We start from the raw sequence: 14,135 nt of genomic DNA, 5'->3' as shown, positions 1-14,135 counted from the left end.
CTGGTGCTCTCTGTTTTCTGAAGTGTGGCTGAAGCTCTGCATCAATCTTCGCCCGGCGCAAAGCCGTCGCATTTCATCCCGCCAACTCAAAAAAAGACCAAAACAATCCGCCTCAATTGACAGCAAGCTTGTCGTCTCCGGTATCCTACAGAGGCATTGCTGACCCACCACACCTCATGATGTTCGACTACACCAACTTTGATCACGTCTTTGGGGCGGAGCAGTTCCCTTACGATCGCAAGTCCATTCAGGAAATCGACACCTACCGCAAGAGCCTCGATGGCGCCCTCTTCATCGACCGGGTTCTGAAAGCCTTGGGTCTCACCAAGTGTATGCTTCCTCCCATTCGCTTCGAGATCTTCTATGACTGACATTGGAAATCAGCCAAGACATATCCTCCCAAAACCGAGAACGCTCTGCGCACACTACACCAGCAATTATGCGAAGCCACCATGTCAACCCACCACCGACTCTCCATCTTCTACTACATCCTCCTCGACTTTGACACCAGCCAGACTAGATCCCAAGCATCATCAAAGTTCGCCGTCACGTCCGGTGTTCCCAAGAACTATCAGATCTTCATGAAGGGTCTCTGGCTTCTGGATCATCAACAATTCGAGGTACGCGCCTCTGGACCTAACTGATGTTGCTATTCACTCACTAACTAATCGGACTGCCAACAGAACGCACTCGAGTACATTGCGCACCCTTCCCTAACTACCGATTTCGCCGACGAGATTATGACAGCGCTTGTGCGCAATGCCCCCGACGGCGACTACACCCTGCCTCTCTCATACTTCCACACCGTCCAGCCAATTCTCAAGACATCCGAGGCTCTCGAGCTTCTCTTCGACGCCACGTCACGAACTAGCGTCACCGAAGCTCTCTACTTCTCCAGAACCCACGCCGATGCTGTCAGGGCACAGCTGTTCCGCCAGCTTATCTCCAACGTGATTGGCGCTCCTGCGAACGAAGAGACAGCCGCACGGTCTACCGAGCTCATTGGATTGCCCTTCGATGCCGCGGAGGAGGCCTGGTTCGAAGACTTCCTCTCTCGTGAAGACGGAAAGAAGCTCAAGAGAGCGCGAGACACGCTCCTCGTGAGAAAGCTGGTGACAGGCCGGTTAAGCGAGGCTGTACAGGACAAGAACCATGGAGGTGGCTGGGGAGTGGTGCTGGAAGGTGTTAAGAGCGGCCTGGACGGCCGAGCCGAGTGATTGCTCTTCTACCTTCTAAGGATATTGATGGGTGTTCATCCCATGGCGGGGATAAGTGATTGATTTCAGCATAGCGTTGGCGTTCGGGCACTGCCCTCAGATTATACCTGGAATTTCGAGTGAGACCGGAAAAAACAAGAATGGTCTTCATCAAGTTCACGGTTCAAAACCTCACGACTTGACAAAGTGACTTACCCCAGCATAGACGTCCTGTCATGCATTTGTTGAATTGTGACTGTTCACCTCGGTGACGCCAAGGTGTGATGGTTCCACCGAGATTACACCGAGAAATCCCGCGTCTGACTAAGCTCCGCGTCGAGTCACACCTTGCAGGTCACTCCCCGGCCACCCGCACCGCCCGCCCACACCATGGAGTCCAGTCAGTTTAGCTGCGTCGACCGCTTGCGCCGCCTTACACCAAAGCACCCGTCCTTCACCGTCTCTCATCTCACGCGTTACAACTCACTTTTGATTTCCCCCCTCGTGACGGCGATCTGCGGTGATGATGCTTCGCTCGCTTAACACCTCTGCATCTCTTGTTCCGTTCGGAGTCACCATTGCGTCGGGACGATGAGCAACCCCGCCAAAGGCGTCAAATTTGTCGGCTCCGACTCTTCGGGGCTTCCCTTGAAGCGGAAGCAGGTTCTGCAGGCCTGCGAATCATGTCGCAGAAAGAAGGTCCGCCCAAACCAAAAACGATCCCACTCGACTAAGACGCATTTCTTCTTACATGACAATTATAGAAACGCTGCATCCACGGGGAACCTCCGCCGTTGGAGCCCGCCCATGACGGGTGTGCGGGTTCTTCGCCGCCGGACAACGCTGGGTTGGTTTCCTAATCAGGCAACTTTGATGATCACCTTTAGCTGACTGAACCCTTTCTTCCCAGACAACATGTCATCGCCGGCACTGGTTCACCAAGCAAACATCGTCACTCGGCGTCCGTGACCGCTGATGCCGTGCTGTCCACGACCCCTGTTCGCCGTGAATCTGCCACGGCGGGCCATTCGGAGCCAGCGCAGACTCCACAGACGCGATTCGTTGGCGATCTTAACCCGGAGGGCATGTTCGCCGAGGCCGCCGACTCAGACCCGGCCGCTAACCCTACGCAGAAGGCCGAGGTGGGTGTCTGGCTTCCGTCACTCAATGCCGCTTCGGCACAGTCGACCACCTCCGTTGTCTCGCGTCCGTCGGCTATTATCGACAAGGTCTTGCTGCCTTATGTCAAGCTGAATTGTCTCACCTGTGTCCCGCCGGAGAAGGACTACAAACATCTCCACAAGGTGTACCGAGACAAAATCCATCCTATTTTCGGCCTTATCCCTGACGAGGCTTTGGATGATGGCGATTCCCCAGCAGCTATTGTCATGCGACAAGTGGTATGCCTCGCCGCTGCCACTGACCCTGACATGAAAAGCCATCTGCGCCTCGCTACGCAGGGGAACAAGAGGCTCTCGTACCAAGACTTTTCCCAGACGTTGTCTAGTTCTATACGGGCCATCCTGGATACGAGCTTGATCTCAGACCGGACGATACACATACGTGCTTTGTGCATGCTATCCCTCTACGCCCAGCCTTCAGGTGCTGATGAGGCAGACTTGCCTGCTCAGCTTGGTGCTAGGGCGGCGCATCATTCGCAGACCCTCGGGTTGCACCTCTTCCACTCTAGCAATGATTCTCTTGATACCCTTTTCTGCGCTGTCTGGGCCCTGGATCGGATCAATGCGGCGACGTACGGGAGACCTTGCGTCCTGCACGAGGGTGACATCGGTCCTGGGCTAGATGACTGTTTCCGCAGACAAGCGCCGTGCTTCCAACTCTTCCTATCAGTCGTACAGTGGCTGGACAAGGTGATTGAGCTCTACCGTCCAGGTGTCATTGCTCAGTCGCTGGAAGCAAAGCCCTTTATCGATTTACCAGTTCTGGAGCCCATGATCCTCGAGGCCAATGCTTTGCAGGTCCCAACGCCCCTGCTTGGTATGTCTAAGCAACTCTTCTTTCATCCATCAGGTGCATGAGATGCTAACGCTCAACAGCGACAATCGAGGTCTTCTACCACGCCGTAATCATCCTCTCATGCCGCTTATCCAGACCAGGACCCCCAGCACAGTACGCATCATCAGTACCGCCGCCCTCAGCAAACGCAAGACGCTCCCTTGCAGCTGAGCGTATATCCTCCGCCATCCGCCGCGACCATCTAAGCCCCGTCCCTCTCGTCCCATACGCCCTCTCCCTGGCCCTCAGCGTCGAGTACCGCAAAATGCGACACAGCGCCCTTCCGATGTTCCGCGCCCGCGCCCGCAGCGCATTCAAGTCCAACTCTGAGCTGATGAAGAGGTTCGGTGACGTCTTTTGGAGCGCACGGGTCGTTGCAGGACTGGGCGAGCGTATCCTGCGAGAAATGGAGCGAGCCGCAAACTCCATTGCTCAAGAAGGGGGTGCGGCTTTGCCAGCTACCGCTATCGTTGACGTACCTGTGAATGGTAAAGTCGACGAGCCTTTGGTGGTTGACGGGGCACCGGCCGAGCCGCCGTCGGCTCCCCTGGCTCCTGCGTCGACCGCCGAGCTCCCGGCACTGGAGGCCATTGACTTTTCGATCGTCGATGCGATGCCGCATCTCGATGTCTTTGGCCATTTCGACCCGAGCTTCAACTTATCGGCAGTCGATAACGCTTTGGAGGCTAACCTCGATATAGGGCTGCCCCTGAACTGGGGTGAGTGGGATCAATTTGCTGGTTGAAGATTCCTCTCCACCTACCGATTCGAATGAGTCGTTCTGTGAGATCGAGTATCAGGCTTCCCCGCGCCTCAGATGCATTTATGACACAATGTTTGGCTGAGATATCAAGGCTGTCGCCAGATTATCAGTCACGGCATGGTGGGGGGATTACCTAGCCCAATGACATCTTATACCCATTAACTCCCGCGTCCGTCGACCGCATCACAAGCTCACCATACCAACTTGAACGCTGCGGAGCTATATCACAACAAACCAAAGTTCTAGGGGTTTCGCAGGATATGCATGGCTACTGATGTCCTCCTCGAGAGGTTGGCGCACTAATACCGCCGATGAGACTCGAGTTGCCCAGGAAGCATCCCAGATTTGGTTTACATATATCCAAGACACAAAGTCTGTGCAATCGTCAAGAACCTAAGTCCCTCGAATGTGGGAACAGTCTCATATACCAAGGACAATGCGAATGATAAGATAGAATATCAAAGTTGTTGCGTAGAATTCAATATCATACGATATCCGCCCATGTATATTAAGTATGGTAAGATCATAGAAGCCACATCCGCCAACTGATTCGCATTTTGAGGCTCACTTGAATGAATTCTCCTTTACGCCATAATAAATAACGGCAAGAGACCTGGATAGTGATTTGAAAGAAACAAAAATGAGCTGTCTGTGGCATTATGTAGGACCACCAATTTTTGTAACTCGAACTCGCAATCCTTTCGGGACCCATTACGCTTTACCATTCCACCACTAGGTCATGGACACTTCAGACGCTGCTCATGCATTTCCTCGCAATTCTGCTGCCTGAGAATGCTCGCGGCGGGAGGTTTGCGAAAATGGTGTGAATATTCCCATGAAGATACGTACTCTGTCAGGAATACGCAGGCGCCCCTCGACCAATGAGCGGCCAAATGCATGATGCTTCCATGTCGATGACTAATCCCACAATATCTCCACTTTATTTCCCCGATGGTCCGGTCGCCACCCTTTGCTGACCACGGCGAAAGCTTCAAAGCTTCTCGAGGATTATCAATCGGCATCCCGTCGCACAAGGGCCACCCCCCAGCCATTTCTTCCATGATACACCTGCATTGAATATCGTATTAACATGGCTCCGCCTCTGAACTTGCTAATCCGCGCCCTTGTGGCCTTCGAGGACGTGATTATCCGCCAGGCATGCGACTCCCTCCATCCTCCCCGCCGTACGCAGCAAGCTAACCTCGAGATCCAATCTGCAGATCCTTAGAAGTCCCGGCTTCCATCGCGGCGTCGGCCGAATCCACCGGTATGTCGACGAGAAGCGGAATGGGCCTATGCCGCATGAGCCGCTACGGCAAGGACAGGCAACTGGTACGTTCGAACTTTTTGGCTCCTGCTGGGAGGGAGACGTTTAGAGAGAGGGTAGCTGACGTGCTGGGTTATAGCGAATCCTGAAGACCGAGGCTTTTTGCAATACTTCATCGAGGAGCTGAAGAATCAGTTCCGAGGGACGACAAATCCGCCCCCGCCGGGGCCGCCGAAGCGATGAATGATTCGATTCAAGAGGGCATACACTGCCGCGTGTTGAAAATATCTTCACGAGACAGAAGTGCATACTGTAATCTGGTCTGGTTTGGCGTCCGCGTGCAGACCAACCTGGCGCCGGCATCACGTTATGAAAAAGCTACCAGACGAAGTCCCTGAAGCGAAGGATATAGCGATGCCTATGCGTTTCATTGATTGGGCCATAGAGGCGGCCCGGAACTCTACTCAACAATCACCTATTATGATACACGGACCTTAGGATAGCCAGCGATATCGGGACACCTAACTTTTAGGATTACTGGGAGAGCATTACGCCGAGCCCGCGAGGCGCCGTCAGATTCTACCCAATGACGTGGGTCAACATGATGGCTAGAGGTTGGCAGACCCCAAAGAATTCATCACGCCAGCTCATGAGGGCCGAAGAAAGGGTATGAGAAAAGCTGCCCGCTGTGTGCTCAGATCACAACGGCTCGGCGCTTTCAGTGCGGGGCCGGCAAATCGGGTCGATCAGCGTGCCGGGAGCCGTCCAAAATATGAGCTGCGAAGTGTATTCGTCTGATGTTGACGAACTGCCCCCATGACTCGGAAGGAACCGAGCAGCTCGCAGATATCCATCTCCCCTCCTAGGCGAATAATTGCCTTTTGGAGATACGTAGTAGCGAATAGCATGATGATCCGAAGAAAGGAAAACAAGCTTTCCAGATCCGGGGCCCCTTCAATCTCTCCGTCCCCATATCGCGAATCAAGTAAGTAGGCGACAACGGTCAAGGGTTGAACACGTCAAACCAATTAAGCATCTCAATGCCCGCTCGCTTCGAAACAAGCGTAAATTGACTCCAACCGGCGACTGCCATCTGCGTAGCCCTGCCCCTGGCCTCTGATTGAGGGGTAACTCGGAGAACGGAGGCAAGCAAGTAAAGTTGCCTCTTTCGGCCAGCGGTAGTCTACGTGATACGACCCTCCTTGGTGTCGTGATGTTTCCTCTTCGGGCACTCTGAGAGCGACACTCCGCCCTCAAAAGAGAATGGCTTTCGCCTACATGCTGAATACGGATCACTTCTGCATCTCCTGTACCTTCATCGTCTCGTTTCGGAGCACCCTCCGCTCTCTTCGCCGCCGCCATTGCAGCTTCTCGGCTCATTCCATTCGTTACCTAGATTCGCGCCCATGATTTCGTGCAATTTTCCACCAAGCGCAGTGCTGCGTGTTTTGGCAGTAGGCTTGGCCTTGTAAGTCAACTTCCGACCGGTGATGAGAAATGATTTTGTTGTATGTTTGAGTACGAACGGTAGGCAAGTGCTACGGCGTTCCATGTATAACCAGCCAGGCTCCCTCGAGACGACGCTGAGGTGTCATGTTCTCATCATTCTGTGAGCGAGACAACCCAACATCTTCATCTTTGGCGATGAGATCAGACATCAGCTTCGCCGTGCTGTTGGCATTGGCCCGGACAGCCTCCGCCCAGCAAACGCCGTACGGCCAATGCGGTGGTAGCGGTTGGACGGGACCGACGACGTGTACAGCAGGATGGCATTGCGAAAAGGCAAATGACTGTAAGTCTCTGCACAAGTTTCTCGTGAGCAACATCTGATTTCAGTACCAGGGTACTCACAGTGTCTCGAGGGATCTGGCTCACCCTCCCCAACCACTCTTCTAACGTCAACCTCGAAGCCCCCCGCTGCTGGAACAACCATTACTTCACGCGCGACAAGCTCATCTCAGTTAACAAGCTCTGTTAGATCTTCATCTGCCAGTGCCGCGCCCACGGCTTGTTCTGGTTCTTTTAGCGACATCTCGGGGGCGGATTATGTCAAGGCTATGAGCCCAGGATGGAACCTGGGCAACACTCTCGACGCTATTCCGAACGAGGGATCTTGGAACAATCCACCCGTCGTCGAGAAGACTTTTGATGATGTCAAGGCTGCGGGATTCAAGAGCGTTCGCATCCCAGGTGAGTCTATGTCTACCTCGGCAATCAGTAATCGTTGATGTTAATGGTCCGGTAGTCACCTACAGTGACCACTTCACCAGCGCAGCGCCCAATTATACCGTTGACACAGCTTGGCTGCAGCGTGTGTCGGACGTAGTTGATATGGCCACTGCCCGGGGCCTTTACGTTCTCACTAACGTTCATCACGGTAAGAATGCCCAGTCTGGCCCATCTGCTGTCTTGATGTGCTTACACAACATGGAAAGACTCCTGGAACTGGGCCGACGTGACAAAAGCGACCTCAGATGCAGACATGCAAACCCTAAACGACAAATTCTACAACCTCTGGCTCCAAATCGGCCGCAAGCTCGCCTGTAAATCTAACCTCGTCTCCTTTGAATCAATCAACGAACCCCCAGCCACAACAGCCGACCACGGCGCCCGCATAAACACCCTCAACGACCTCTTCCTCAAAGCCCTCGCCGACAGCGGCGGCTTCAACACGCGCCGCGTCGTCAACCTCGTCGGCGGCGGCATGGACGCGACTAAGACGACGCAGTGGTTCAAAGCCCCCGCGAGCATCAAGAATCCCTGGGTCTTGCATTACCACGTCTACAGCCCGTACGACTTTATCTTCTCGGCGTGGGGCAAGACAATTTGGGGCTCGGATGCGGATAAGGCTGCGATGAGGAACGAGATGGCTATTGTGAGGGGAAACTTTACGGATGTGCCGCTGGTGATTGGGGAGTTTGACGCGAGTCCGTTGAATACTGAGCCTGCTGCAAGGTGGAAGTGGACGGATCAGTTTGTGAGGACGGCGGCGGAGTTGAATACTGCTGTTGTGATTTGGGATAACGGGTTGGATCATCTTGATCGCAATGCGCATACTTGGCGGGACCCGACCTCGCTGGCGATTCTGAACACTGCCGTAAAGGGAGTGAAGAATTCCTTGCCGGATAGCACTACAGATGCATCAGCTACGACACAGTCATCATCCGCATACATCTGGAACAAGGTGGGCACCGCGCCGGCGGACCAGACTCTCCCCTGGTTGTTCAACGGCAACACGTTGCAGTCGGTGAAGACCAACACTGGAACCACGTTGGCTGCGAACACGGACTACACCGCATCGGCGTCCTCAATAACCTTCAGGACCGCCTTCTTGTCCAAGTATTTGAGTGCCGCTGCTGCGCCGGGGAGCAAGGCGAACCTGACCTTGGCGTTCTCCGCGGGAGCCACGTCGCAGGTCGAAATCGTGCAGTGGGATGTCCCGGTGGCGAGTGTGACGAGCTCCACGGCCGTTGCGGGCGCCGACTTGAAGATTCCCGTCACCTACAAGGGACTTAAGACGGTTGCTGCTGTCAAGGCTTTGCGGAGTGATGGAGTTTACTTGTTTGATGACTGGACGCAGTACCTTGGACCGTTGCAGCAGGCTCGATTCGTAAGTCATCCTTTCCAAACGGATTATGGAAACCATGGTTCCCTTGGGTTGAGCAATAGAAGAGCACGTACTGACATTGAGAATAGACTTTCAACGGGCAGTGGAACTTTGACGGCGGCAACATCATCCTACCTTCTGCTACCGTTCAGGCTGTTATTTCCGCTGGGAAGGCGACAACGTTTACCTTTGAGTTCTACCCGAGGGTTCCTGGGAACAACATCACTTATACTTTGAACCCATGAGTAGCTGTTCTGGAGCGAAGTTGCTTCCTAGGCTGTGAGCTTCGAGCAAATCAGTATTCATGAAAAGTTCGGGCTTGTCAAGTGTGATTTCGTTTTCTTCGTAAATGTTCTGTAGCTTATTACGTTCTCTGTAAATAGGTAGTTGATAACACTCACTCTCAAGTTTCCCATGCTTTGGTCCACAGGCGCCCCTGATCTCAGACACCAACAGACCAATTTCGTAGTCGCTGTGAAGCTTTTACCAATGCATTATGTCGATGGCGGACGGCGAATTCTGTATTTTCACGCCACTTTGAACTTGAACAATACGTGAAGAAGACTGAGTTGCTACTCTAAAATTCTACTCAACCCATGATGATGCACAACTAATGTCTCCAATCCGCCTCTTAATAAACACCGAACTTTACGAAATGAAGCGAATAACCTCTGGCGGCGAGAAGCCTACCCGACCCCATGTCTCGCCTTCAGGAACCCGACAATGGCCAAAAAGCCTGCCTATCTTTGGTATCAAACTAGGCTGGCTCAGACTGCAAGCCAATCTGGGTACCTGGAGCCGGATAGTTGACACCAATCAACTCCAATGAGCCAAAGAGGAACTGCGCGTCTGCTATGGGATCCGCAGGAACAACTCGATCGCTCGGAGGGGGAACTTCAGGTGGCGTCAAAGGTGGGGGGAGAACTAAGCATGCTCGTCCATCGATAGACTGCATGTGGTGAGCATTGATCCCCGGAGTTTGCCAAAACACCATATCTGGATCATATTTCGACTTGATCATTGACAGCCTGGCGTAGTTGGCACCCCAAAAGGATTGGGTCCAATTTTTCTCTGCGACGCTTGCCTGCACGAGGAAGGTTAGTTATAGTCACTCTGTTGCCGGACTTAGCATACCTCGTTGATGTAGGCACCCATGTCTGGAGCAAGGGTTCGCAGTCCGCTGGCGCTTGGTCCATCAACGAGGTGAACCACCGCTCTCCTCCACCCCGGATTCGCCGAGGTGTCTTCGCCAGAGCCTTGCGATTGACCCGGTGCGGTCATGAGTACTCCGTAAGTCCCAAGTCCTCCCTTCAACGCACTTATAATGCTTGGATCTCGAAGATGCTCAGGAGCTAGGAGGCGGCTGTCGTATGGGTAAATTCCGTGATTTCTTGGCTGGGGGTTCGGACCCGTTCCGAGCATGAGAGGTCCATATGTCGTATCGAAGAAGTCCTTGTAGTTGTCGAAGTTGTAAGGCTTGGTTTGGAATGGAGTCATGTCGGGATATGATTGCATTTTGGAAAGGATTGGTCCCCAGACGGCATTAGCGTTGGCGATTCCGGAGGCATTTCCGGGATGGACGGCGTAGCACCTGACGGAGCTAACATCGACGTAAATAAAAGCGCTGATGCCCTGTTCTTGTAGTCTGGGCAACTCTCTGAACAGATATTGCATGGCGCCGCTGACTGGCGTACTTCCGGTCTCTGAGTTGAACACATTCGAACCTGTGATCGTCGAGTTAATGTACCAATTGTACCCAGTCATGGGAATATCAGCGTGTGCCTTCCAAGTGGCTTCGACAACTACACCAAAGGTTCCTCCGCCACCTCCACGAATGGCCCAGAAAAGGTCTTGATTACACACGCTGTTTGCGATCCTGAGCTCTCCGTCTGGAGTCACAATCTTTGCTTCAAGCCACTGGTCAACCCCGAGACCGTACTGCGCAGTTAATGGGCCGTAGCCGCCGTTCTGTCCCCAACCACCGGAGACAGCCACCCCAGCTGCGATTGCGTTAGTTCTCAAGGAAACACTGTCCACGGAGATTTTTCATACCGGCTGCACCACTGACGGTGAAGAGTCCTGAGGGAGATACTGCATAGTTGAGAGCCAGCCCGGCAACTCCAGGCTGGAATGTGACAGCGGCTTCCACCCCCTGCTTGGGATTGATCACATTCGGGGCGTCGATAGAATACTCAGGACTGGCAGCACCATTGATTGTTGGAGTAAACGAGTCGAGAACGTTGACCTTGTTCATGAGGGATAGGTCAATAATGAGGCCAGATCCAGCATCGCTCCGGCCTAGCTGATCGTGACCGGTGGTGATGACCGAGAGGCGAATGTTGTGCTTCGAAGCGAATCGTACGGCTGCCTGGACAATAGAAGCGTTTTCAGCTCGCACACGGTAGTCAGGAAACCTGCCATGGGCGTCGCTACCATTCTGCCGGATGACGCCTGGAATGGCGGCTTCCCAAACCTCGGGAGCGGGCCAGTCGTGATCTGTACTCAGCTTCCGGCATCCTATTGGGGCCACAGTCGAGGAGACAGCACCAAAGACAAGTACTGACAGGTACGTAACGAAGCAAGGGAGAAGTTTAGCCTTCATGATGAGGGAGATCCAAATGAGACTCAGATGTAGATAAGTGATAATGAATGCTAGAAGCGGGAAAGCAACGTTCTTTATCTACTCAACTGCAGAGACAATCCCGAAGTTACCGGCAACGCCTCGAAATATCTAATGCAGTATTTACAACACTTTAGAACTTTGCCAAGGAATGCCATGGCTATGTCTCCCATGAATTGCAACGATTGGGATTCTCAACACATTAGCAGCGTGCATCGCTAAACAGGGGCCGACCTCTTCACTCGGTTTGTATGTACGAAATAGCGAGTCCTAGTAGAACGCTAGTTATATCCACATTAGCAAAGACATATCTAGGTATCATACGGGTGGCTTGGCTATGAAGGTGTTGATACAAAATTTAAGTATACATTGTTAGGCCCCCGAATAGTATTCCGCGCGCTACAGACGCCGCGCGCCGTGCTTCGACCCTGAGCAATACTATGGTCTAATTCCTAACCCTAGACCGTAAGAATAATTCATACCCATGCAAGTCCCTCGTCTTGTAGGACCTCAGCCACTTGAATCCACTTCGCTAGACTATACCTCGTATTTCGCGTTCGTAATCCCGTATCGTATTCGCTTTCGCCGTACAGGGGGTTCGAAGTGGATCCCTGACAATTATTCTGTGCGTCGGCTAGCAGATCAAAATCAACGTCAGCCGGCGATTAGCGGCCTAGGCGCTGCGCTTGTCGCTTCAAATCAAGATCAAGTAAGAACAGGAAAGAAATGACTACGAGTCGATGGATGCTAACAGCATGTTACGACCGAACATGCATAGCTAAGGTCGGGGATGCCCCGCAGGCTTGCGGCGGCTACAGTGCGGACTCGCGACATTACCAACTTCTCCTCATCCAGCAATTCCGTTCCAAACACAGCACCTCACTCTCTCTCACCGGGCCCTATTCTAAAACGGAAGGTGAACATGAATGGCGCGAAGCCACGTCGGGCTTCTTTGCCGCGAGAATTGCATCTTCAGATCTTGAAGCATGTCGCGAATGCCCACAGCTCACCGTCCTCACCCAGTCGCGGCATAGCTGGCTACGCCGGCGTATTCAAAGAATGGCTAGATTTCTTCGAGAGCCTGGCATTGAAGAACTTCGCTCTGCGGCTGCAAGATCCCATTCCGTTCAGGGTGCACACGCAAAGCCTGAGGAGTACGTCCGGTACATCTGGCTTCGCCTCGAGGAGCGTCACCCCGAAGAGGATGACGCGACTTTACCCTGGATTCAATCACGCAGCCCATTTGCTACAGCTACACTATACCTGTGGAATACTTTGGCGTCATGGGAAGTTGATCAGGCCGGAGAAGGATTGACGCTCGAGATGAGCTCCCATACGCTGGCGAAGCTCATCAGGTATGACAATTATACGCCAAATGACGATGTCGATCACTAGGTATTCGAAGTATCTCGAGACGGGATCTCTTGCACCATAAGATGAGGTTGAGCCCTTTGGTCACACGAGCATAGTTTGGATTGCCCACATGGGCCAAGGTCAAGGTATCTCGATGCACTCCGGAGCTATTAAGGCCTTCGCTGAAGAAGTTGGCAATCCTACACGAAGCGTCAAGCACACCTTACTTTGCGCGTGTTTTCTATAGAGGCGTCAAAGGAGAAGAACTAGTAAGCTCCATTGTGCAAAGTTGTCTTCTTGTGGAGCATCTAGCGCTCTGCTTTACCGTCGATGCCGACGAATTTCTGAACAACGCACCTAGCTTCCCGGAACTGAAGACGCTCGCGCTAACTGCCGAGATTTTTCTTGGCGAGAGCGGCGACAGCGATGAAGCCGTTGAGAGGTGGATGAAGATCAAGACGCTGCTTTTGTTGGCTGCGCTGGCGGCTTGCCTGATGCCGAAGCTTGAGCCGATGGAGATTTGGAATATTTGGGACGGGCAGGCCGCAGGTCAGTATATTTCGCTACGAAGTCGACAGTGGGCTTGCTGAGATTACTCGGAAGAGTACTCAGGACGATGGTGTCGTTGATGATGATATAATGAAAGCTTGGAGAACTACGGCGAGTGTGCATGCGAGAGATGACCTGCGAAATTCGGTAATACGGCTGCCGGGTGGCCCGTACACGTATTATGGCTCTGTATTGTCGCACTTGAGGTCGAAGCAGCACTTTATCCATGAGATCTCTGCTGCTCAGATGACGTAGAATACTTTGCAAAAATACTCGTAATGGAGAAGCTATAGAAAAGCTAGCTTTGATGCATATGATCGAAATTGCGCTGGTATTGATGCCACAGATCATAAGAACCACGTCTGTCTTTGCGCGTCGTTAGAAATGCGATTTCTCAGTGCAAAATATGAATCTCGCGTACGATGGATTCATCTCCAAGACTAGTCCCATAATCAAGTGTAAATGTTACATCGAGCGTCGTATCCAGTATACAGAGTAGCAGCATAACGTCCCAAGCTGAAGGAGATGGATGTTGCCAGGCCCCGACCGGCATTGCCCCACATTTCGGCTCCGGGTCGGTTTGCCTCTCGCCGCTAAACGTTCCTCTGGCTTCGCGAGTAATCGAACACGGCACCCGACCAGGCCGAGAAGCTCCGGAGGTCCGTTCGAGCTTATCTTGGGGGCACCCTGGAACTCCTACATGGCTTCCACGCCATATCCGTTTACATCAATGCCGCAGTGCCCTTTCCTAGGTACCTCACCAT

At 53.0% G+C, this 14,135-nt stretch overlaps 6 protein-coding genes across 6 annotated transcripts; 5 read left to right on the top strand and 1 right to left on the bottom strand.

Annotated features, from left to right (window-relative positions):
• The first annotated feature begins 97 nt into the window (after nt 1–97).
• Nucleotides 98–1,390, top strand: HER10_EVM0000576 (uncharacterized protein). The gene is made up of 3 exons (XM_035470351.1): nt 98–330; nt 385–620; nt 684–1,390. Exons 1-3 carry the CDS (start codon nt 177–179, stop codon nt 1,215–1,217), a joined length of 924 nt encoding a protein of 307 aa, XP_035326025.1. The 5' UTR covers nt 98–176; the 3' UTR covers nt 1,218–1,390.
• A 269-nt stretch (nt 1,391–1,659) lies between these two features.
• On the top strand, nt 1,660–4,692 carry HER10_EVM0001361 (fungal specific transcription factor). The gene is made up of 4 exons (XM_035471111.1): nt 1,660–1,895; nt 1,961–2,043; nt 2,107–3,194; nt 3,254–4,692. Exons 1-4 carry the CDS (start codon nt 1,788–1,790, stop codon nt 3,955–3,957), a joined length of 1,983 nt encoding a protein of 660 aa, XP_035326050.1. The 5' UTR covers nt 1,660–1,787; the 3' UTR covers nt 3,958–4,692.
• A 287-nt stretch (nt 4,693–4,979) lies between these two features.
• HER10_EVM0013018 (uncharacterized protein) lies at nt 4,980–6,190 on the top strand. Its single transcript, XM_035482390.1, has 3 exons — nt 4,980–5,131; nt 5,196–5,307; nt 5,382–6,190. Exons 1-3 carry the CDS (start codon nt 5,066–5,068, stop codon nt 5,483–5,485), a joined length of 282 nt encoding a protein of 93 aa, XP_035326391.1. The 5' UTR covers nt 4,980–5,065; the 3' UTR covers nt 5,486–6,190.
• A 696-nt stretch (nt 6,191–6,886) lies between these two features.
• On the top strand, nt 6,887–9,094 carry HER10_EVM0008935 (endoglucanase B; the record flags this gene model as incomplete). Its single annotated transcript, XM_035478440.1, has 5 exons — nt 6,887–7,034; nt 7,085–7,432; nt 7,488–7,619; nt 7,678–8,852; nt 8,939–9,094. The coding sequence occupies 5 exons, from the start codon at nt 6,887–6,889 to the stop codon at nt 9,092–9,094; spliced, it is 1,959 nt and encodes a 652-aa protein (XP_035326278.1).
• Nucleotides 9,095–9,606: 512 nt separating this feature from the next.
• HER10_EVM0011963 (isoamyl alcohol oxidase) lies at nt 9,607–11,451 on the bottom strand (the record flags this gene model as incomplete). The annotated part of the gene is made up of 3 exons (XM_035481370.1): nt 9,607–9,933; nt 9,984–10,849; nt 10,902–11,451. 3 exons carry the CDS (start codon nt 11,449–11,451, stop codon nt 9,607–9,609), a joined length of 1,743 nt encoding a protein of 580 aa, XP_035326362.1.
• A 940-nt stretch (nt 11,452–12,391) lies between these two features.
• On the top strand, nt 12,392–13,626 carry HER10_EVM0009869 (uncharacterized protein; the record flags this gene model as incomplete). Its single annotated transcript, XM_035479341.1, has 4 exons — nt 12,392–12,632; nt 12,671–12,852; nt 12,969–13,375; nt 13,428–13,626. 4 exons carry the CDS (start codon nt 12,392–12,394, stop codon nt 13,624–13,626), a joined length of 1,029 nt encoding a protein of 342 aa, XP_035326306.1.
• Nucleotides 13,627–14,135: the final 509 nt, after the last annotated feature.

This window comes from Colletotrichum scovillei (assembly GCF_011075155.1).
Source record: "Colletotrichum scovillei strain TJNH1 chromosome Unknown Contig00012, whole genome shotgun sequence".
Classification (NCBI taxonomy): Eukaryota; Fungi; Ascomycota; class Sordariomycetes; order Glomerellales; family Glomerellaceae; genus Colletotrichum; species Colletotrichum scovillei.
This window is presented reverse-complemented; position numbering and strand designations above follow the sequence as displayed.

Bases quoted from the DNA above. Each gene is read 5' to 3' on its own strand.
- HER10_EVM0000576 (XM_035470351.1), top strand. From the start codon at position 177: ATGATGTTCGACTACACCAACTTTGATCACGTCTTTGGGGCGGAGCAG. The intron at 331-384 runs GTATGCTTCCTC...ATTGGAAATCAG, and splicing joins AGCCTTGGGTCTCACCAAGT to CCAAGACATATCCTCCCAAA. The intron at 621-683 runs GTACGCGCCTCT...GACTGCCAACAG, and splicing joins TGGATCATCAACAATTCGAG to AACGCACTCGAGTACATTGC.
- HER10_EVM0001361 (XM_035471111.1), top strand. From the start codon at position 1,788: ATGAGCAACCCCGCCAAAGGCGTCAAATTTGTCGGCTCCGACTCTTCG. The intron at 1,896-1,960 runs GTCCGCCCAAAC...TGACAATTATAG, and splicing joins AATCATGTCGCAGAAAGAAG to AAACGCTGCATCCACGGGGA. The intron at 2,044-2,106 runs GTTGGTTTCCTA...CTTTCTTCCCAG, and splicing joins TCGCCGCCGGACAACGCTGG to ACAACATGTCATCGCCGGCA.
- HER10_EVM0013018 (XM_035482390.1), top strand. From the start codon at position 5,066: ATGGCTCCGCCTCTGAACTTGCTAATCCGCGCCCTTGTGGCCTTCGAG. The intron at 5,132-5,195 runs GCATGCGACTCC...TCCAATCTGCAG, and splicing joins AGGACGTGATTATCCGCCAG to ATCCTTAGAAGTCCCGGCTT. The intron at 5,308-5,381 runs GTACGTTCGAAC...GCTGGGTTATAG, and splicing joins ACGGCAAGGACAGGCAACTG to CGAATCCTGAAGACCGAGGC.